This window comes from Periophthalmus magnuspinnatus, chromosome 1, assembly GCF_009829125.3.
Source record: "Periophthalmus magnuspinnatus isolate fPerMag1 chromosome 1, fPerMag1.2.pri, whole genome shotgun sequence".
NCBI classification, from domain to species: Eukaryota; Metazoa; Chordata; class Actinopteri; order Gobiiformes; family Gobiidae; genus Periophthalmus; species Periophthalmus magnuspinnatus.
This window is the reverse complement of record NC_047126.1, coordinates 25,830,105-25,850,685: the sequence shown is the minus strand read 5'-3', so window position 1 is coordinate 25,850,685 and position 20,581 is coordinate 25,830,105. Positions and strand designations below refer to the sequence as shown.

Here is a 20,581-nt window from a genome sequence, read left to right as displayed (position 1 = left end):
TGGTCTTTCAGAGAAGTGCGTACTCCTCACTGTGAATAATTACGATGCTCTGAATGCACAAGGTAAAAGTGAGGAGTAACTTTGGACCACTGCAAAACCTTTAAAATGAACCAGTTCTGTTTTTCACCTTTATAAGAATAAAACAAAAGAAAAATCAGGTACAGCGATTTTACACAGACATGACAATTTCAGCTTTTTACGTGTTGAGCTCCACCTATTCAGTCTTTAAATCGCTCCAACTACTACCTCAAGGTCAGATGTGCCCAAGCGTACACTTAAAATCCCTTCAATACATTGTAATTCTGATGAACATGGCTGCTCATACATTAACTGTATTCGGCCCAAACATTAGCATAGCGTCATGTGGGTTAACACAGTGGTCCATATGGTATTTGAATATTCTTGAATGTCCAAAGTTTAACATTGAGCGGGAACGCAGGTCAGACTTCTATCAAGAGATTATTATCATTTTTTTTAAGTATTGTACCTGGTTTTATTGTCTTAAAAACATGGAAAAACAGTTAGTTATTGCTCACTTCCTTCTGCATTCTGAGCATCCTAATTATTCACCAGGATGAGTTTTCAAGCAGTTTTCACAGCTTTCGGAGACGGAGCGGAGTTTTGCGGTGACTGTAAAGCTAACAACAACTAGCATGCAAACGCGCACTTCCTCATTATCGAACAATAAAAAACTTAAAACGTACAGCATGTAGTGGACTTATTTTGACCTCAAGTTATATCTGTACTGCAAGATAAAGTTTGACCAAATACATGGAGAAAAAAAAAATTGGTAAAATGAATATGACAAGTTTGTGGAGCCGGTTTCAAATAAATAATGATAATGTTCAAGATTTCCTTCAAAAACAGTGACTTTCCTATAGATTTATACTGGGATGAGCTGATTTTTTGACCGGATATTGATTTTTTTTTAAATAATAACATTTTTTACTGAGATATAAAATCATTTGTTGTTATATTTGTGCAAACATACAGCCATATAAAGCTTTTCTATTTCCATTTCCGGTTTTGAATATCCACCTCAGCTGATCCGTCTCTAGAGTAATCGACGCCCCTGCCTCCATCTGAAATTATGATATCATCAAATCCTAGGAAGTCATGATGGAAGCCTGTTGAGCACCACACGAGAGACTTAATCCGGTCCAAATGGAGTGTGTGATGATTCCTCTTCCATTTTCCGATTGTGTTTTGTTCGTCGTCCCCAGAGTCGCACATTTTCTCGGCGTCTGCTCCAATTAAGCTCATTTTTATTAGAAATCCTCCTCCGGCGATTTGTCAGTTTCACTAACAGATGCAACCCAGCACAGCCCTAATTTCACATAACTCGGCATTAACTGGAAAAATTTTAAAGTAAACTAGACTGATTAAAGGGACTAAATTATGTCAGACTGGTTTTCTAAGCTTTTAAACAAATTATAAGATTGTGTCGTCATCAAAAACACACCTGGAGTTGTGTTTTGTTTCCATTATTTCAGTTTGAGTGATACTGCGTAATTAGTCTGTTTCAAAACTGCTCTGGGTTTTAAAAGAGGTAATATTATGTATTTATTATGTTTTTTTTAGCTCTTTCCTCATCATTTTTTTTTCGCTCTTTCCTCATCAAAAACCTGCCTGAAGAGGTGTCATCCATGCATGTTTCAGTAGATCATAAAATCGTCTTGAAGCATCTGGATTTGACAATGCTACATATAATTGGTTTCAAAATTATCTTTCAAACAGAACTCAGGCAGTAGTAGCCGATGGTTTTAAATCAGATTTTTTTACTTTAAATAAAGGTGTGCCCCAAGACTCAATTTTGGGCTCGCTACTTTTTATTTTATTTATTAATTCCAGTGGTTGCAATTTAAGAGAAAACCTCATACATTTATATGCAGGTGATGCTGTTTTGTATGCAAATGCTCCCTTTGCTGATCAGTCGGTTTTTAATCATTTTATTGACATCCAAATTCCTCTCAAAAATCTTAAATTATAATTGAATGCAAGTAAAACTAAGTATATATATATTTTTTTTTTATTAATTTTTTTATTTTTTTATATACTAACACATTTACGTTACATTTAAGCTACAAATCTTTTACACGCTAAATAGTACAGTGATGGAAACAGTCACCACCTATAAATATTTTTTATTTTTTTTTATTTTTGGCTTTACGGAAACCTATCCTTTAAAAAAACATCCATGCCTTTAATATATTTTAATAAACTGGTGATAAACATTTATAATCACACTTGCTCCTGTTTTTAATGTTTTAAATGGACCTATGTAGTTATTGTTATTATTTAGTTTTTGTTTGTATAGTCCTGTATTTTAACACGCCGCTGTCCAATAGTATGTTACATTTAGCCTGATCTAATCCCTTTAATGATGCTAAAATGGCTGACTTACCCCGATCCTTGTCTTTGTCCTTCTCAGTCCCTGGAGACAGCTCTGAAATACTGTAACTACTTCTTCACCTCCACGTTTGTGATCGAGGCGTCGCTCAAACTGGTGGCCTTTGGGTTCAGACGATTCTTCAAAGACAGGTAAGTAGTTTTTTTTAAAGGTGGTATTACACTTTTAGGGGGTATTAACTGCTAACACATAACATATTTAGATCACCATGTTGCCTTTTATTGTTTTGAAAATGCTATATTTGCCAAAAACAACGTATTTTAGTTTAGTTTTTGACAATTTGAGTCCCCCCTCCTTTTGCTCCCCCTTCTGTCAATTTTGCAGAATACCTCCTCATAAAATTTATATGTTTAATCTTATATTAAACATATTGGATTGGGTTCTTTCTTCTATATAACTTACTCTTACATTAACATTTTAATTTCCTGGTGGAATTAGCGGTACATCTTTATTAAAATTGTTCAATCTTGACATTGCTCCAATTCAGTGCAATACCTTAATGGTCTTAAAGGTCCTGTACTAATTTTTTCCATGTAATTGCTGCTCTTAAGGTCAAAATAAGTCCTTTGTGTACTGTCTGCATCTAATTATAAAGCGTTTTATTATTTAAAACTGCTAGTTGCTTTGGTGAGAGTTGTGAGAAATGCTTATAAACTCACTGCGGTGAATAATTAGGATGTTCGGAATGCAGAAGGTATTTAAGGAAAACGTTGGATGACTGAAAGACATCTTTTTAGTGAGGGAGGAGACTGAAATATGCACTGCTAAACTAATAGAATAATCCAATGCATTTCTTTGGTCTCTGGTCTGGTCTCTAGTCTCTGGTCTCTGGTCTCTAGTTTCTGGTCTCTGGTCTGGTCTCTGGTCTCTGGTCTCTGGTCTGGTCTCTGGTCTGGTCTCTGGTCTGGTCTCTGGTCTCTGGTCTCTGGTCTCTGGTCTCTGGTCTCTGGTCTCTGGTCTCTGGTCTCTGGTCTGGTCTCTGGTCTCTGGTCTAGTCTCTAGTCTCTGGTCTGGTCTCTAGTCTCTAGTCTGATCTCTGGTCTGGTCTCTGGTCTGGTCTCTGGTCTGGTCTCTGGTCTAGTCTCTAGTCTCTGGTCTGGTCTCTGGTCTCTGGTCTCTGGTCTGGTCTCTGGTCTGGTCTCTAGTCTCTGGTCTGGTCTCTGGTCTGGTCTCTGGTCTGGCCTCTGGTCTCTGGTTTGGTCTCTAGTCTATGGTCTGGTCTCTGGTCTGGTCTCTGGCCTGGTCTCTGGTCTGGTCTCTGGTCTGGTCTCTAGTCTCTGGTCTGGTCTCTGGTCTGGTCTCTAGTCTGGTCTGGTCTCTGGTCTGGTCTCTGGTCTCTGGTCTCTGGTCTCTGGTCTCTGGTCTGGTCTCTGGTCTAGTCTCTAGTCTCTGGTCTGGTCTCTGGTCTGGTCTCTGGTCTGGTCTCTGGTCTCTGGTCTCTGGTCTGGTCTCTGGTCTCTGGTCTCTGGTCTCTGGTCTGGTCTCTAGTCTCTGGTCTCTAGTCTCTGGTCTCTAGTCTCTGGTCTCTAGACTCTGGTCTCTAGACTCTTGTCTGGTCTCTGGTCTGGTCTCTGGTCTGGTCTCTGGTCTGGTCTCTAGTCTCTGGTCTGGTCTCTGGTCTGGTCTCTGGTCTGGTCTCTGGTCTCTGGCAGATCTAGGCCTTGTTATATTAATGCTTGTGTGAATATTAGAGTTACATATTACTTCACTTCACTCCCCCTCAAGGCTCACATAATGAATATTTATGATCATGAGAGCAGCTGCACCAAATCTGCACAGGCAAAGAGTCGGGTACTTAGTCTGACACTTTTTAGGCTGAAAGGTTTAATGTTGGAGTTAAAACTGGGGTACCCAACTTTTTTTCATGTGAATTACTACATTCTGTTATCCCCCTGTAGAATATACTGTAAAAGCTGCACTTTGAGACAGATTGTACAGTTGAAAAAGCTGTTCCCCAAACATTCAATGAGAAAGTAGAATGAGCTTCACATGAGACTAGCTCCTGAAACCAGTTGTTGATAAACTTTAAACGACTGTCTATGATCTGAACACTCAAAACTCCAGCACCTGTACCCAATCATGAATCAGTGCTGTAAGATTTTAGAGTTCCCTGGGGGTTTGATGCTAACTGTAGGCACAGCTCTGTCTAAAGCTAAACAGGACCATGGACAGGGCCTCGTATTAATCACAGGCTCCTGAAAATGTGTTGTATAAATCCATTTTGTATTTTTTCTTCAGTTTAAAAACTTTTTGGACAGTGTTTGCTAATGTGTCTCCATGGTAACTCCTGAACATTCAGCCAATAGAGATACATGTAGAAGACCCCCACCATGATGCTGTCACTGCAGAGTATCAATTCCCTGTGGTCTTGATGACATGGCATGAACTCCTCTCAACAGAGGTGATTGTCAGCTAGTAGTTACTTTTTATTTCTCAATATATCCAGTACTCACTGAAAAACAAGTGTAGTGAGTATTAACTGCTAACACATAACATATTTAAATCACCATGATACCTTTTATTGTTTTGAAAATGCTTCCGTTGCTCTCCGTGTTAAGTTACTCCCCCTTCAGAGTGACATCATAACACAATCAGTGTGCATCCTGTTAATGAAACTACTGCACATCACATTAGTTTTGACAAGTTGCTGTGTATGGTTTTGTGTAATGCTTTTTATATTTATGGAGCATTGTGGCGTGGGGGCGTGGATGGCAAAAGCTTGTGGGCGGAGCATTGCATAGAAACTTACAGCTAACCATAAGGAGGGTTCGAATAAGGCCCAGGGGAGATCAGATGAGAACACAACATTATGACATGGTAGAAAGCACAAAAAACTCTATTTTACGTCATACCCCCTCTTTAAGATTATTAAATCCACAATACTGTCTGGTAAAAGAGACTGAAATTAGTCTATAAAGACATTGTAAGTCATGATACCACAGTTTATTCTTACCAAATGTGAACTTTAGTGTTTCTAATGGCAAAACAAAACATCTATTTAGCATCTCGAACCGCTTACAAAGAAAAACCCATTTACAGCTCTTGTGTTGTTTCCTGTCTGTCCTCAACACTTTTAGCTGATGTTTTCCTCCTGTGTGTGTGTGGTTTTTTTTGTACAGTTAATTATGTGTCTCTTTAGAAACAGTCGGATTCTTTTCGTGTTGAACTGGGACACAGGGAAAGCTCCGGGCTGTAGTTCTGTGGAAGTTAGATTTTAAAGTCGCCAAAAATAACTAAATGATCAAGACGTGTGTGCGAGATTTCCTCATTAACAACCATCAGTCTAAAGGCGCACGATGTAGCTTTTCTGCTGTCTCCATGGTGATATAATTGGTTTGCCTGGAATGATCGACAGTATGGCATTAAACGTATCTGTCTCTATTGAGATAAGCAGGTGACGCCTCGAGGTGAAGTCAGAAATCAGATCTGTGGAGAGGATAAAGTGTATTTCATATTTGGAATTCTGACCGCGAGTATCATAGCAACCAAAGAGCCAATCAGAAGCGAGGCTGTTGAAAATAACACCCACGTTGCTGGTTTGGCAGGGGGCAGGCGCTAAGTAATGCTGTCAATCAAACCTGCTGCTAACGCTAGCGGGAGTGACCTTGAGTAAAGAAGGAGCCTGTAGGTCTGTTATTAATGTTCATATCTTGATTTATGGACAAATTAGTGAAATAAAAAACAAAATCATGTAGAGTTTTTTCAGTAGAAAGTGAATTGGAGCGGTCAATGGAGTCAAATGGTGCCTTTCTATTTGTAACATGTCGGCTAGCGGGTTAGCTCTGTCCATTTATATACAGTCTATGAGGGAGAGGTGACCCAGCTCACAGTTACGCTTATTTTTGAAGGTGTTTTTGAGCGTAAAAAATTGTAGTTTAATGCTGTTCTGTATTTCAGGCAAAGCAATAAATCTCCATCGAGACAAGCATATAGGTAGCGGACCCTCCTCCACAAAAGTTACAGAGTGCACTTTTAAGTATAATGTCAGACTAAATGAAAACGTAACTAAACCAGGTTTTCTAAGCATTCTGCACGAGTATTAAAATAAGACTAAACCAAGTCTAAACTATTGCAGTACATTTCAAGGCACTGTACATGATTTTTACCGTCTTAACAGTGGCAAACCTATTTTATTTTACACAGTTTGCGGTGTTCAAACGTTGTTCCTCACTTACCATGCACAGTCTGAGCATCCTAATTATTCACCGCGATGAGTTTCTAAATGCTTTTGATAAGCCAGAGCGGAGTTTTGCTGTCAGTAAAAAGTAAAGCTCATAACAACTAGCATGCAGACAGCGCACCAGCCTTACTTCCTGGTTCACTGAGGATAATAATGCTTTATAATTAGACCAGACAGTACACAGTGATCTCATTTTGACCCTAAAATAATAGATAAACAAAACAAAAAAAAATCTTCCGGCTGTTCTGGCATTTTGTACCTGGCCGTTTTCTGGGATCTACACTACACACACCTTCTCATTCCGTGTTTCTTTTTATTTTTTTCTTTGTTTACTACTTTCTACATTTCAAATACATAGGGAAGACATCCAAGATATATGGAATTACGCAGCAATGGAAAAAAGTTAAATAACTCAACTAAATATTTGTTTCTGTGTTATATTTAAACCTTCAAAGTATCCACCCTTTGCTTTGTCGACAGCTACAAACTCTCGGCCTTTTCTCAACGAGCTTCATCGTGAATTCCTCTGAAACGTTTTTCACTTCACAGCTGTGCCCCATCAAGAAATGTCAAAAGTGATCAAAGCAAAGGCCGTGGCTGTTTTCAAACTCAAAAACAACTTAAACCTTGAGATTTTGGATTATCTTTTGTTTCCTCCATCCCACGTGTCATTCATAGTTTTGACGCCTTCAGTTAGAGTCTGCAATGTAAATAATCATGGAAATAAAGAAGAAGAAACACGAATGAGAAAGTGTCCACGCTTTTGACTGTTCGTGTGTGTGTGTGTGTGTGTGTGTGTGAACGGGGCTGCAGGCTCGTCACGTGTGTGTAATTGTGTGTTTTTATTTTGTGTGGAGGTGGAACCAGTTGGACCTGGCCATCGTGCTGCTGTCGGTGATGGGCATCACTCTGGAGGAGATTGAGATCAATGCGTCTCTGCCCATCAACCCCACTATCATCAGGATCATGAGGGTCCTACGCATCGCCAGAGGTAAGACATTTTTATATATCCCACTTTATATACTTTCTATACAATTAAAACCCCACTATCACCAGGAAATAATGACTCGACTGAAACGTGCTCTCTCCTTTCAATGACGATCTTCAGCCTTATCTCCTGTACCTGGATCCACTCTTCTCATAGACAGAAGACCGATGGATGTTGTTACTGCCCTTTAGCGAAGATAGAGCTCTCTCTTTCTCTCTCCCCGTCTCTTTTCTTCTTTCCTTGTCCTCTCTTTGTCCCTCTTTTGTTTTTCTCTAATTCCCCGGTGACTTGTTACCCTTGTTAAAGAAGGCCGTGTTTGGTCCTTTCTCTTTCTCTCTCTCTTCCCCTTCCTTACCTCTTTCATTCTCTCTCATTTTTCTAATCCCCTGGTGACATGCCCTTGTTATAAAGGCCGTGTGTTCTCTTCCTCCCTCCTCTCTCTCTTTGTCCTTCAGTCTCTCTGTCTCTGGTGCTCTCCCTCTCTCTTTCTCCCTCCCTCTCTCTCTCTATCCTCTTGTCTTTCTGTTCCGGACAGGTCTAATGGACAATAGGGACCTCTTGTATCGATTGAGCATCATTTCTCCTCTGTCTCTCCTCTTACTGGGCTTAAGCTCTGCTCCATTTGAACTAAGCACACACAATACTACAGGCTCTAAGGGGAATCTCTGAGGAAAACTCTGTGGGAAAATCCTAGGGAAAAAAATTCTAAGGAAAAGTCTATGGGAAAGCAAAGCAAACTAGGTACATTTGCAGTATTCTAGGCAAAAATGTAAAAAAATAAATAAACAAAAAAATATATATATATGAGTGTGTCCTGGCTCCAGTGGACTCTGCAATTTCAAGTGCTTGGTGACATCACGCAGGACTGCCCTGATTAGAGCCAGGTCGCTGCAGGTTTTGAAGTGTGGATACCTGTTAGACCCTTTAGTCCTCCAGCTGCTGCCCGGTTTAGCAGCTGTATTTGAAATGTGGCTTTCGGGGAAGTTTAGGGGTTTATTTCATCTTTAACATAGAGGTTCTGTGTGGTTGAGTAGTTTGCAGTCAGGTCATAATAAAGCCTTGTTTCCATTGGCTTACTTTGGGGCAGACTGGTGTGGTGTGAACTGTACCAGCCCGTCTGAAGCAGATCCTGGGAGGTTCTATTTCCAGTGCATAATGCATCCAACTTGAGCCAAACCCAGTGCATCACATAAAGAGAGGTTCTTAACTGCGTTTTAGTAAAATGAGTAGCCCAACCCGTCACAGGCACATGAGTTCTGTTGATGTCTCCCGGAGCAGAGCCCTGGCTTAAGTTTCTATTGGGTCCTCTGGTTCCTCTTCTACAATAAACTCCCCATGAAACCCAAGAATATCACTTTATTTGTCGATACTTTGCAACTGATGCCCACAACATTCTCTGGGGGTGTGTAGTGCTAACTGTAGACACTGCTTTGTCACTCAATTTAGACTTTAATCTGAGGTTTACTTCCCAATACTACCAAAATAAACAGGTGAGGTCATTTATGCTGCGAACAACCCCACTCAAACAGCAAAATTAAACGGGACACCCCACCCCACACATATATCCCTCCACTCTACATATGCCTGTCACTGCAGTGTATCAATAGTGAGTGTTTTTTGTTCCTGTGTCTCCAGTGCTGAAGCTGCTGAAGATGGCCACAGGGATGAGAGCTCTCCTGGACACGGTGGTGCAGGCCCTGCCTCAGGTCGGAACCAAACCAAACATCCACACAGACATACTAATCATGGTAGTAGTATTAGTAGTAGCTGTAGTTGTACTCGCTGTTGTCGTAGTTCTAGTTGTAGTTACAGCAGTGGTCACCGTAGCAGTAGTTGTACTAGTAGTTGTAGTTGCTATAGTAGTTATAACAGTAGTTGTATTAGTTACAATAGTAGCAGTCTTGTAGACATAGTAGTAGTAGTAATAAACCTAGTCTAAACTATTGCAGTACATTTCAAGGCACAACCATGTAGTTGCAATAGCAGAAGTGGTTGTTTTCCTCATAAAATGGTGACTAAATGGTCATATTTATATAGCGTTTTTCTACCTTCTACACTCAAAGTACTTTACATCAAGGACCCTGTTGTAGAATGAACTGTAGTAGCTCGAGAGTTAAAGGGAAGAGGCATGAGACTGGAGCTCTAACACAGGAGAAGTTTAGCATCAGTACAGGACCCAGTACCTGGAGACATGAACCCCCAAGACATTATAATAGTGCTGTCCATTCTAGTCTAGTACAGTCCAGTCTGGTTATCCTTCTGTTGTAGGGAGTATTATACCTTTGATGACGTAGGCCAAGATAACAGTATAGGGAACTAAGTGTCCTAAATATGGAACAGCAATGGAATTTCTCTAACAAAACCACTAAATCATTCTCGTATACATTTATACACCAGTATACACAGACATTGAGGGCGTAGGGGGTTAAGTGTCTTGCCCAAGGACACAATGACAATGTGGATCTGACCAGGGATGTTTATGTTGCGGGATTTGAACTGCCAGCCCTCTAGTCCGTGGACAAACACTCCCAACCAACTGAGCTACTGTTGCCCCAAAGTAGTAGTAGGCACAGTAATAGTTGTAGTAGCCACAGTAGTCGCTGAAGTAGTAGTTCTCGTAATAGCAGTAGCATCAGTAAGAGTAGCAGCAGCAGTAGTAACATTTTACCCTGATCACACACAGTACGTCCACCCAGGTTAGATCTTCTTATCACAAGGACAGTTCTTCATTAACATTTACAGTGGTGATGAATGGGCTCTGTCAATACAAGCTCCACTGAATGAGGAGTGACCTTTAGAGTGAAGTGGAGTGAAAAAGTACTATTTAGTGAAGTTCTAGTAAAATAAAGGCTCTATTTGTGGTCTAAGTAGTGAATGAAAGCGCATTTCCATTGTTGCTGTAGTAGTGGAGATAGAAATCAGTGTTGCTGTGATACTAAAATTTAAATTGTAGTACTTTCTTTTATATTCCCATGTGGCCTTGTGTAATCCCTCAGTCGTCCAGGTAGGTTCCACAGTGGTCCATGGGTGTAGTAGTACTAGTTTATTTTGTTATTTCAGTAGCAGCACTGTTGTTTAATTGATGTAAGCTGTAGTAGTAGTAGCAGCAGCAGTAGTAGTAGTAATAGTAGTAGTAGGTATAGCTTTTCATTGTTCAAAAATACCTTGTAAAATATGGATTCTTATACTGACGAGTGCTCGCCTCTTCACAGGTCTGACTCCGAGACAAGTTTAATGCCATGCTGTGCAACATTCATGTCATAGTTATAACATCACCATGGCAACAAGCAGATGCCAGGCCCTATGCGAGAATAGTGCACATTTAAGCTTCGTTAACATTTACAGAGAGATAAATTGTCTCTTCCAGCTCTTCTGCTCCACAAATGTTCACAAACTTCTGCTCCGTTTGAATCTGTTCTAAAGTTTAAAGAGCCAAAAGAGAAGAGGGAAATCCCAGTGTGGAGGATCAGACAGAAGAGGGTCTCTGCTGCTCAGGGACCTGCTCTTTGCTAAAGTCATGTTCATTTGCAGGTTCTAGATTTTACGTATTATTCAGGCTTTTAAAACGACTGTGGACTGTGTTAAAGCTCTGGAGAGGCAGACAGACTTCATATGAGGAATTACTAAAACTGCATGAATGAAATAAACCATTTATATTTGAATGCAACCATTGACACTTTGCAGCTGATGTCATCAAAATTTCCTGGGGGGTGAAGCTAACTTGTGGCACTGCTCTGTCTGTCTGTGCCCCCAGACTCTGCTGTGCAGCTTCTGACTGGTGGCTGCAAGTATTACGTAGGAGGGTGGGAATACTTATTTTAATAAAACACACTTGAGGTCATTATATTTTAGATTTTACAAAAACAAATGTTTTGTTTTGTTTTATTTAATTTAGTTTGTTTGTTTTTTAATTATTTTTCCATGTTTGGCCTTTTTTTTGTTTTTGCTTCAAATTGTACTTCCTGGTTGGAAATCATGACACCACATGAAGGAATTTCATACCTGTTACCTAGCAACCATGTTGTACACAGGGCCAAAACTCTAAAACTTATAAAGAACATAGAGATTATAGTTTGACAATTGAAAATATATTAATATATTATATTATTAAAAAAACACAGTACAAGAAAATTTCAGTTCTGTTAACTGGACAAAATGTTAGGGTTTTGTCCAGTTAACAGAACTGAGTTTTTCTTTTATTATGGATCATACCTGGACAGCTGAGGGATTACACAGACATCTGGATTAAAAAAAACACCTTTATTTTCTTGAAAGAATGTTTAAAGTTTCAGAAAAATGTGGCTCTGGTGTAAACTTAATCAAACTTTTGGCTCAAACTCTCCCTAGTGTGACATCATATGTTTCCACATATTCGTGTTCCGACCTCACGCCCTGCACCGCACTGGTGCTGGGAGCCGACCTCAGAGTTTTCCCATAAGAAATGAATAGTTATGGCGTGAACACTTTGTCTGGCACTGCAGCTTCAGAGGCGGTGACACCACAGCACAGAGAGCACCACAACTAAAGCGCTCCGACAGCAGCTGGGCCGGGGGCAGTCCGGGCGAGGCGTTGGTCTGAGCGGGGCTCTAGATACTCAGTGATGCAGGAGAAGAGGCTGCTCTGCAAACTGCTCTTCTTAAAGCCATTTGTTTGGTCCCTGTGCCCTTATGACACCGTACTATTATGATGATTTGGTTTTCTGTTTCCTGTTTTTAGGCCCCATTTTGAGCACTTTGACCATTCATAACATGTAACATTTTATTATAGCGACGGCGCAATTATTTTTACCCATTTGTATTGAAATTGCATTCTACTATCTGAGAATATTTAAATCCATCCATCCATCGCTATCCATGGATTTCAGAATGATGAAAAATTGTGACCGTTCACACACAAAAATATGATCTTTTGAATGGTAAAAAAAAGTCCTCAAAGACTCAACAGTAACAGGAAGCTGAAGTCCATGAACTGAACCTTGTCCTTAGAGTCTTAATCAGGTTGAATATTTGAGTGTTGTCTTGAGATATTGCATTGTGAAGTCTGAAAGTACTACCTCTACTTTGGCCACCTATTGATTTTGTGTGGTTAGGTAAACACAGCAGAAAAATGCACCTTGATAAATGTAATTATGTCATACTCCCAGATGGGGGCAAGAGCCAGATTTCCCTATTGTTTACACTGTACTTTGTTATAAAATATCCAAAACGCAAATGCACAAATGTTGAACCCGATCATTTCTATTAGTGAACTCACTGTTTAAAAAAAAAAACATTGTGCATTTAACCATATTCATTTTATCTACCCTCATCCGTATCTGTAATCTGAAATCAGAGTTGGGTAGTACTCAGTCACATTTACTCAATTACATTTATTTGAGCAACTTTTAAAAACTAAAACTTGTATAACAACATAGTTTTACTCCTGCTTGAGTGGTATTTTTTATTGAAGTTACGTTATACATGGTTTTTCGTTTTGTAGGACACGGAATAGTGGCTGCTGCTCCATCGTTACATTCAACCGTACTCATAAATAGCCTCATTAGAAGTGGACTTTCTGATTTTCCCTGTTGTGTGTCTAAATCGCTCACTCGCACTGGGCACATTCTGTTGTCTGTTACCGTGGCAATTTTCAGATGAGTGACCTTTGCGGTGCCACAGCCTCAGGTTTCATAATCGAGTGAAATTTACACCAAACTAAATCTGATTCACAGAGGAACCGTGAGTCAGAGCCGTGTGCATACAAAGAACAGTCCACATGTGATGCACTGCAGCTCTGAGACATGAGTGTGGCATTTGACAGATAAATACTTACTGATTAGAGACAGTACTACTCCAACTTTGATTCAAATGTTCTGTTCATTTTCTCATTTAATTCACAATGCAATGTGTAACTTTTCTTGGCGAAGGTTCACCACCATCGAGATAGTATGGCATTAAAGGAACTGTATGTAGCCCCCACTGCACAAAGGTGCTACAGTCACAACTAAACCTGAGCCTTAACCTGCAGATAGAGACGCACATGTTTTTTGTCAGAATAAGGACAGGCTTTGTCTCATGTGAAAACTCAGAACCTCCAGAAAAAGCTAGGTTTGTTTGAACATGTTTAGCTCATATCTGGGGACGCAGTTAGTTTGTGCTTATGGAGTATAAAATCTAAATCGTACATACAGTTTCTTTAAACGTATCCACCTGTGTGGAGACAAACTGGTACCACCTGGTCAAGTTACAGGTCAGATCTGTGGAGAAGCAACCATGCTAAAAGTAGGACTGCAAGAGATTTTGGGGCATTAAAAACACCTGCCTGTAAGTGAATAAGAGCAACATGGATATGATGACAAACCCTGCACCAGAAAAGTTACACAGCACACCTTTAAAAGAGTTATTCTTATATTGTCGAGATTTTGTGAGTTCCATCTATTTAGGCTCCATCTGAAGCTCTCTGTGCATTTGTGGAGGGAAATATGTCTGTGCTTTTCTCTCAGCTGGATTTAACTCAAGTTTGTCTTTTGTTTTTTTCGACTTGTTCTGCTGTTGTGACACTTCCACCGTCGGCGTGAAGTATTTGAACGATCCGATCAGTGGATATGATCTCAGTGTGAAGTGTAGAACTCAGTTCAGATAGTTACACATATGAACCTGGTGAGAGCCAGGGTAATACATGTATACATTTCAATATACCTGATCAATACTTACAATCCTGATAAAGCAGCTTATCTGCCCATAATGCAACAGGTGTCCTGTATGTATCCACAGCCCTGACCTGCTCACAGGTGTATACTCCCTGTATACTGAGAGTGTTATTGTGTTATTGTGTTGTTTTCAGGTGGGGAATCTGGGCCTGCTCTTCATGCTTCTGTTCTTCATCTACGCCGCTCTGGGAGTCGAGCTGTTTGGAGAGCTCGGTAACAACTTCAAATTTATTAACACACAAACAAATGGATGTGTGTGTCTATATTTAATATATATATATACCCACAGTTTATCTATCGATCGATCTATTGATCTATAGATATATGTACACACACATATGCATACATATATACATACTGTGTTGTTGTGTTGTGCAGTGTGTAACGCAGACTACCCGTGCGAGGGCATGAGTCGACACGCCACCTTTGAGAACTTCGGCATGGCCTTCCTCACTCTGTTCCAGGTTTCTACAGGAGACAACTGGAACGGCATAATGAAGGTATGTATAATGTCAAAGGCTGTTTACACCAGGAAGGACAATCAATCAAAATCACTTTATTCATCCCTGAGGGGCAATTTAACCTCATGAACAGTAAAATACAATAATAATAGAAAAGCTCAAACAAAAGTCTCAACAGGTAGGTTCAGCAGATCAGACCCAGTGTTAGTGCAGTCTGAGTTTCAGTTTAGTGTTCCTCAGTTAGGATAGCACCTACGCTTATTTTAACATTTTAACGTTTTCATTACTCAGCAAACAATTATACAGTCTGCATCCAAGGGAACACCCACTAACGGAAGGTTTACTCCTCCACTGGGTAAACAAACCCTGCATTTTAATGGAGTTGCTCCATCACTCACTCTTAAACAACTATAAAGCAAACACAGCAAATCTGTATAAATATCCAAGAATTGCTGATGGGCTAATATGTGACCAAGAGTGCCACCTGTTTCATTTTAGCGTCAACAAACCAATCAGCTTATTTTTCAGAGGTAAAGCTGTGTCAACAACATCTGTTAAGAAGCAATTTTGACACAACTTTCATTATTATTTATGCAGCGCACTTTGTCAGGAAAATGTCTTAAAGGAGAGAAACATCTACATTGTCCAAGAATGTTGAAAAGAATATTGAAACGTGATCAAGAAGGTATGACTTGTATGAAGTGCTTAAACAGATACAGGAGACAAATAACTCAGGTGTGATGGCTGTGATTGGCTGACATTGCCTATGACAAAGAATACACTTGTTGCCTTAGGTTCATTTAAACCAAAATGGAAGAACACAGAGAAAATATGACCTTCAATTAACACAGTCAGGTTTATACCCAGTGATTATTTTAACAGCAAAAACTAGACACAGTTGTTATCCGAGGTAATGCTCGCTAAGTTTGTTTTCACTCTGCCACTAGTTAGGTCGACATAAAAGAGCATTTGCTCTGAGAACCATGCGCTTAAGCCAGTGTGACCCCAACAATCACACCTTAAACAAGAGGTCTCAGAGCGGCTCCACTCACTCTCTGGAGCGGGGCGAGCGCCCGACCTCGGCACGACCTACACAGTCCACTGTGACAGGAAAAGTGCTTGGAATTGGGGAAGAAGCACTCGGATCACTTATATTTGTATGGCTGAGCGCTGCAGAGCTGCTATTTGACACATTCATCTGATGAGGCCATTTGGATCAACTTAATATCAACGATAGTCTGCTCTATACCCCACTGTTAAACAACTACAACATCCAATGTTGAGTTTAGGAGTTATATTATACCAAATACCAATAAATAATTGGATAACTTTTCATCAAGAAGCTATTTTTGACTCAAATGGAATTAAGTGTTTCTCAATACACCTCTACAGTCTGTAGGAAATGTTTTTAAAGAGGAAAAAAAAACAACACTGACCAAGAACACTGAATGATTGATATTGATTTCACACTTGTCCCACCTGTATCCAATCCTCTTCCTTCCCTTCATCTCCCCCCTCCTCCTCCTCTCCCCCTCCTCTCCTCCCCCTTCCTTTTTACTCTCCTCCCCTTCTCCTCCTCTCCTTCTCCTCCTCTCCTTCTCCTCCTCTTCCCCTCTCCTTGTCCTCTCCCTGTCCTCTCCTTCTCCTCTCCTCCTCCTCTCTTCCTCCTCCTCTTCTCCTCTCCTTCTCCTCTCCTCCTCTCTTCCTCTCCTCCTCCTGCCCTCCTCCTCTCTTCCTCTCCTCTCTTCCTCTCCTCCTCCTGTCCTCCTCCACTCTTCCTCCTCCTCTCCTCCTCCTCTCCTCCAGGACACCTTGAGGGAGTGCCCGCTTGACGGCCCGGGCTCAGACTACGGGTGCCACGCAGGTCTACAGTTCATCTCTCCTCTGTACTTCGTGTCGTTCGTGCTCACGGCGCAGTTTGTCCTGATAAACGTGGTGGTGGCGGTTCTCATGAAACATCTGGACGACTCGAACAAAGAGGCGCAGGAGGACGCAGAGATGGACGCCGAGATCGAACTGGAGCTGGCACAGGGGGGGCTCTGTTGCATGATGGGAAATATCGGGGCGATCGCCGGGGCCACAGCCGCAGCGGGAGGGGCGGTCGTGGGCGGGCCTTTGGGGGGGCTGGGCGGAGCCACCGGAGCAGTGCCTGTAGCTGCGACTGTGGGACCACCGGGGGGAGCTGTGATAAGGGACGCAGGAGGAGGACATGAAGGAGTCACGCATCACCACCATCGCTGTCGACTGTACTCACCTGCACAGGTAAGGCTATGCTAATGCTAACTGTGTGATACTGTACATTTGAAGAGGGGTATTACATCCATGGGGTATTAACTGCTAACACATAACATATTTAGATCACCATGTTATCCTTTTATTGTTTTAAAAATGCTATATTTGCTGAAAAAGATGTATTAAACCCCTCTGTTTGCTCTCTGTGCTAAATCACCCCACCTTCAGAGTGACATCACTAATGAAACTACTTGCATGTGACTAAAAGTAACCCTTATTTCCTTTTCATTTTCAAGCTAGCATGTAGCACTAGCCTCAGCTAATGGGTACAGCTACGGTGACTTTACCACACAGAGCTTAGATTTAGATTCCTCAGGTTGTGTAGCGTTAGGGTTGTCAAAAGTATCAAAAATCAGATGTTATTGATACTAAAACTATTGAACCTGGATATTAATTTGAGCAAGTACCGATACTAAAAAAGTAACACCCACAGGACAGAAATGAACCTTTCCTGAACAGCTTTAGAATGGTCTTGTGCTGTATCAGATCACAGTATACGTCCATGGATCACAATTGAACCTACCTGGACGACTTCTTTAATCGCTTATTTTCAAGACGCCATTTTGACAATTAACTCTTGATTTCACCGCCACTGGTACATGCCCATTGTTCTGTACTAACTTCCTTCTCCAATTGTATTTTGTTAGTCTGTGAGCACCGCAGAGTCACGTTAGTACAAATGAAAAATAAAACACTACCACTCTATAACATGAAGAGCCAACAGTATGCAGCGTTGCTATGAGCGACTTTGTTTCTTTTACTAAGTTGTTTTAGATTAATATTGTGATTTAAAATGTGCAAATTATAACATAATGATCCACGGGCGTCATAGATAAATATATAGCAGACACAAGCACAATAAATCTTCTTTAAGTGAAGAGAAAAGCTAATAGATAATGGACAAAGTAGGACTATTTTGAGAAGCTTGTCAAAGTAGAGCTAAACAATAAATCCACTGTTTTTGCTACTTAACTGTGTATATGATGTTTGAATAGCTTTATCTGTCTGTAAGTTAGAGAAAACTAGGTAACTTTGCATCTGCTATCTGTCAGAAATCTAAGTTTGCGCAGCCTTCAGTGGGCTCTGCAATTTCAAGTACTATGTGACATCACTTAAGACTGTCCTGATTACAGCCAGGTGTTTCTGATTACAAACACCTGGCTGCATAAGTGAAGTTTCAAGTGTGGCTACCTGCGCATTTTGAGAGTATAGGTGTTTAGTCTCACTTTAAAACTACTGGAGTGGGAGATGTTGGAGGTTAATACCATACTGTGGAACATTCAAGGCAAAGAAATGATCTCCATGGAGCCAAGCAGGTGGTGTACCTTCGACCTGACCTGTTAGACATGTATCTTAGCGCGCTTTTAACTTAAGACTCTCTGTCAGGTGCATAGCAATATGAGGATACATTGTGTTTTTTTGTTTGTTTTTCCACTGCAGTAACAGTCAATGGCAATAACAGTCAACTTCCATTATGTTACTAATTATTACAAACCATTATTAGACCAACCATATGTCTGGATAATGTACACTTCTTTACTTCCTCTGCAGGGTCACGACTTGTGTGCGATCCACCATATGCACAGAGATATCAGAGGAGCTAAAAATATAGCAGCGCGGGGGACGCTTCTCCAACGCGCCGGTCCCAATCACGCGCTCGAAGAATAATGGCAAATCAGGGTATTTTTAGAAAGGCTTTACTCGGGCCAAAGGAAAGAAACCAACAAATGATGGAAAAACAATGGGAGAGATACAGAGAGGAGGAGGGAGGGGGCCAGTGGGTGAGAATGAGAGAAGATGGAAGTATTCACTGTCACGGCAGAACAATGCGTATGATTAGGAACTGGAACATTATGGGATATTTTCGTCAACTCTTTTTTACACAATGAAATGTATTTTACTTGGTTATTCAGATGCAAAATTAAAGGAATGTTTCACTGTATGGCATTAAACTTCAGATCAGATTCCCTGCTAGAAAAGTGCACAGTTTGTAATTTGTAAATCAGATTTTGACACAGGGTCAAAACTTTACTGGAGCACACACAGTATGAGAGTATAAGTATTCAGAAATGCCAAAATAAAATGCCAGTGAAGCTCTTACTCAATCGTAAACCATATAAAAGGTCATTTTATTTATCCAAGCTTGTTTTTATACATGTGTCACACCAGAATGTTCATTCATTCTGACTCAAGTCACAGCAGCACCTGCCACTGTAGCCATGCCGCCCGGATGTCCTCCCATGCGCTCACTCCCTGCTCCAGAGTAGCCCTCCCCTTCTGTCGCCTGCGCCCTGTATCTGGTCAGTCTGACTCTGCTACTGTTTGGAACAGATCTGGATTGGTGCAGAAGCTGCTCATTCACACAAGGCTGTTTACAATGCTACAACGCTAAGTCTGACGGATTCCCTCCCACACACTTGCTCCCTGACTTTACATCAGAGTTCAGCCTTCCCCTCGTTCGCTCCGTGTATCGGCTCAATCTGACACTGATCTATAGTAACTTGTACAAGAGCTGCTCATTCACATGAGGCCGTTAGCCTAAAGCGGGTGACCTGTGTTTAGACCTAATGTCACATTGTCAGAGAATGTCCTCTCTGTCAGTACATTTAATACGATGAACAAATGAACTGCATTTTGACGTTTTGGCTTGTTAAAAAAGTGAGTTGTCTGTAATATTGGAGATGAGACAAAGCTAGCACCGTATGATTACGTATGTTACTATGGTTCAATGTCACATCCAAAGGCGGTCAAGATTCAGGAGCTGTCATGATTCAGGAGAGGGCCCTAATTCAGGGGCATTTGTGATTCAAAGGTCAAGTCCATGGAGGGTGGATGGGAGGGACATGTGCATGGTGGCAAGTGCAATCACTGCAGTTTGCGGCTTTCATTATTATTATTATACTATTAATTATTATTATTAGTAGTAGTAGTAGTAGTAGTAGTAGTAGTAGTAGTAGTAGTAGTAGTAGTAGTAAGTTAGAAATGTAACCTATATTTTTTACAGTTTAAAAAGTGGTCAGTGTGTCAGCCAGTGACCCGTAAGAGCATCCACCCACAACCATGGCAACCAGAATGTAGTAGATTACATTAGCCTATACTTGCATAACATAATGTGCTGCACTGATGATCCCACTGATCCGACCTTGCCTCTAATATGGCCCTCGGAAATAAATAGTTGCCCACTCTTGGGGGTGAGGCAGGGTGAAACAGGTACTGCATGTACTTCAGTGTAACGTGGTTCAAAGCTCAACAAAGACAGTTCAGCAGTAGTCTCTTTAATGGCAGCAGTCTGTGAGATGCTTGTGTCTGCTCTTATGTGTGAATGTGGTTGGCTCCTCAGTAGTTCCGCGTGGAGCCAGGGGGGAAACGGGAGGTGCGTGGGCGGCCATCTTGAGTCTATTCTGCTCCTGTCACTGTCAGACTGATCCTGGTATTTTAAACACTGAACATCAGACTGATCCTGGTATTTTAAACACAGAACATCCACACATGCCACTGAAACGGCAGGGGTCTACCACTTGGAAGCACCAGACCCCAGCAAACTCATATCGTACTGAATGAG

At 41.0% G+C, this 20,581-nt stretch overlaps 1 protein-coding gene across 1 annotated transcript in view; it reads left to right on the top strand.

Annotated features, from left to right (window-relative positions):
* The window catches only part of LOC117370010 (voltage-dependent T-type calcium channel subunit alpha-1I-like), a 214,296-nt gene that overhangs the window by 176,927 nt on the left and 16,788 nt on the right, over nucleotides 1-20,581 (top strand). Inside the window, exons 27-32 of the mRNA XM_055221662.1 lie at nucleotides 2,432-2,541; nucleotides 7,448-7,581; nucleotides 9,214-9,284; nucleotides 14,401-14,479; nucleotides 14,645-14,766; nucleotides 16,534-16,989. Coding sequence (XP_055077637.1) covers nucleotides 2,432-2,541; nucleotides 7,448-7,581; nucleotides 9,214-9,284; nucleotides 14,401-14,479; nucleotides 14,645-14,766; nucleotides 16,534-16,989 — 972 coding nt within the window. The remainder of the gene's footprint in view (nucleotides 1-2,431; nucleotides 2,542-7,447; nucleotides 7,582-9,213; nucleotides 9,285-14,400; nucleotides 14,480-14,644; nucleotides 14,767-16,533; nucleotides 16,990-20,581) is intronic.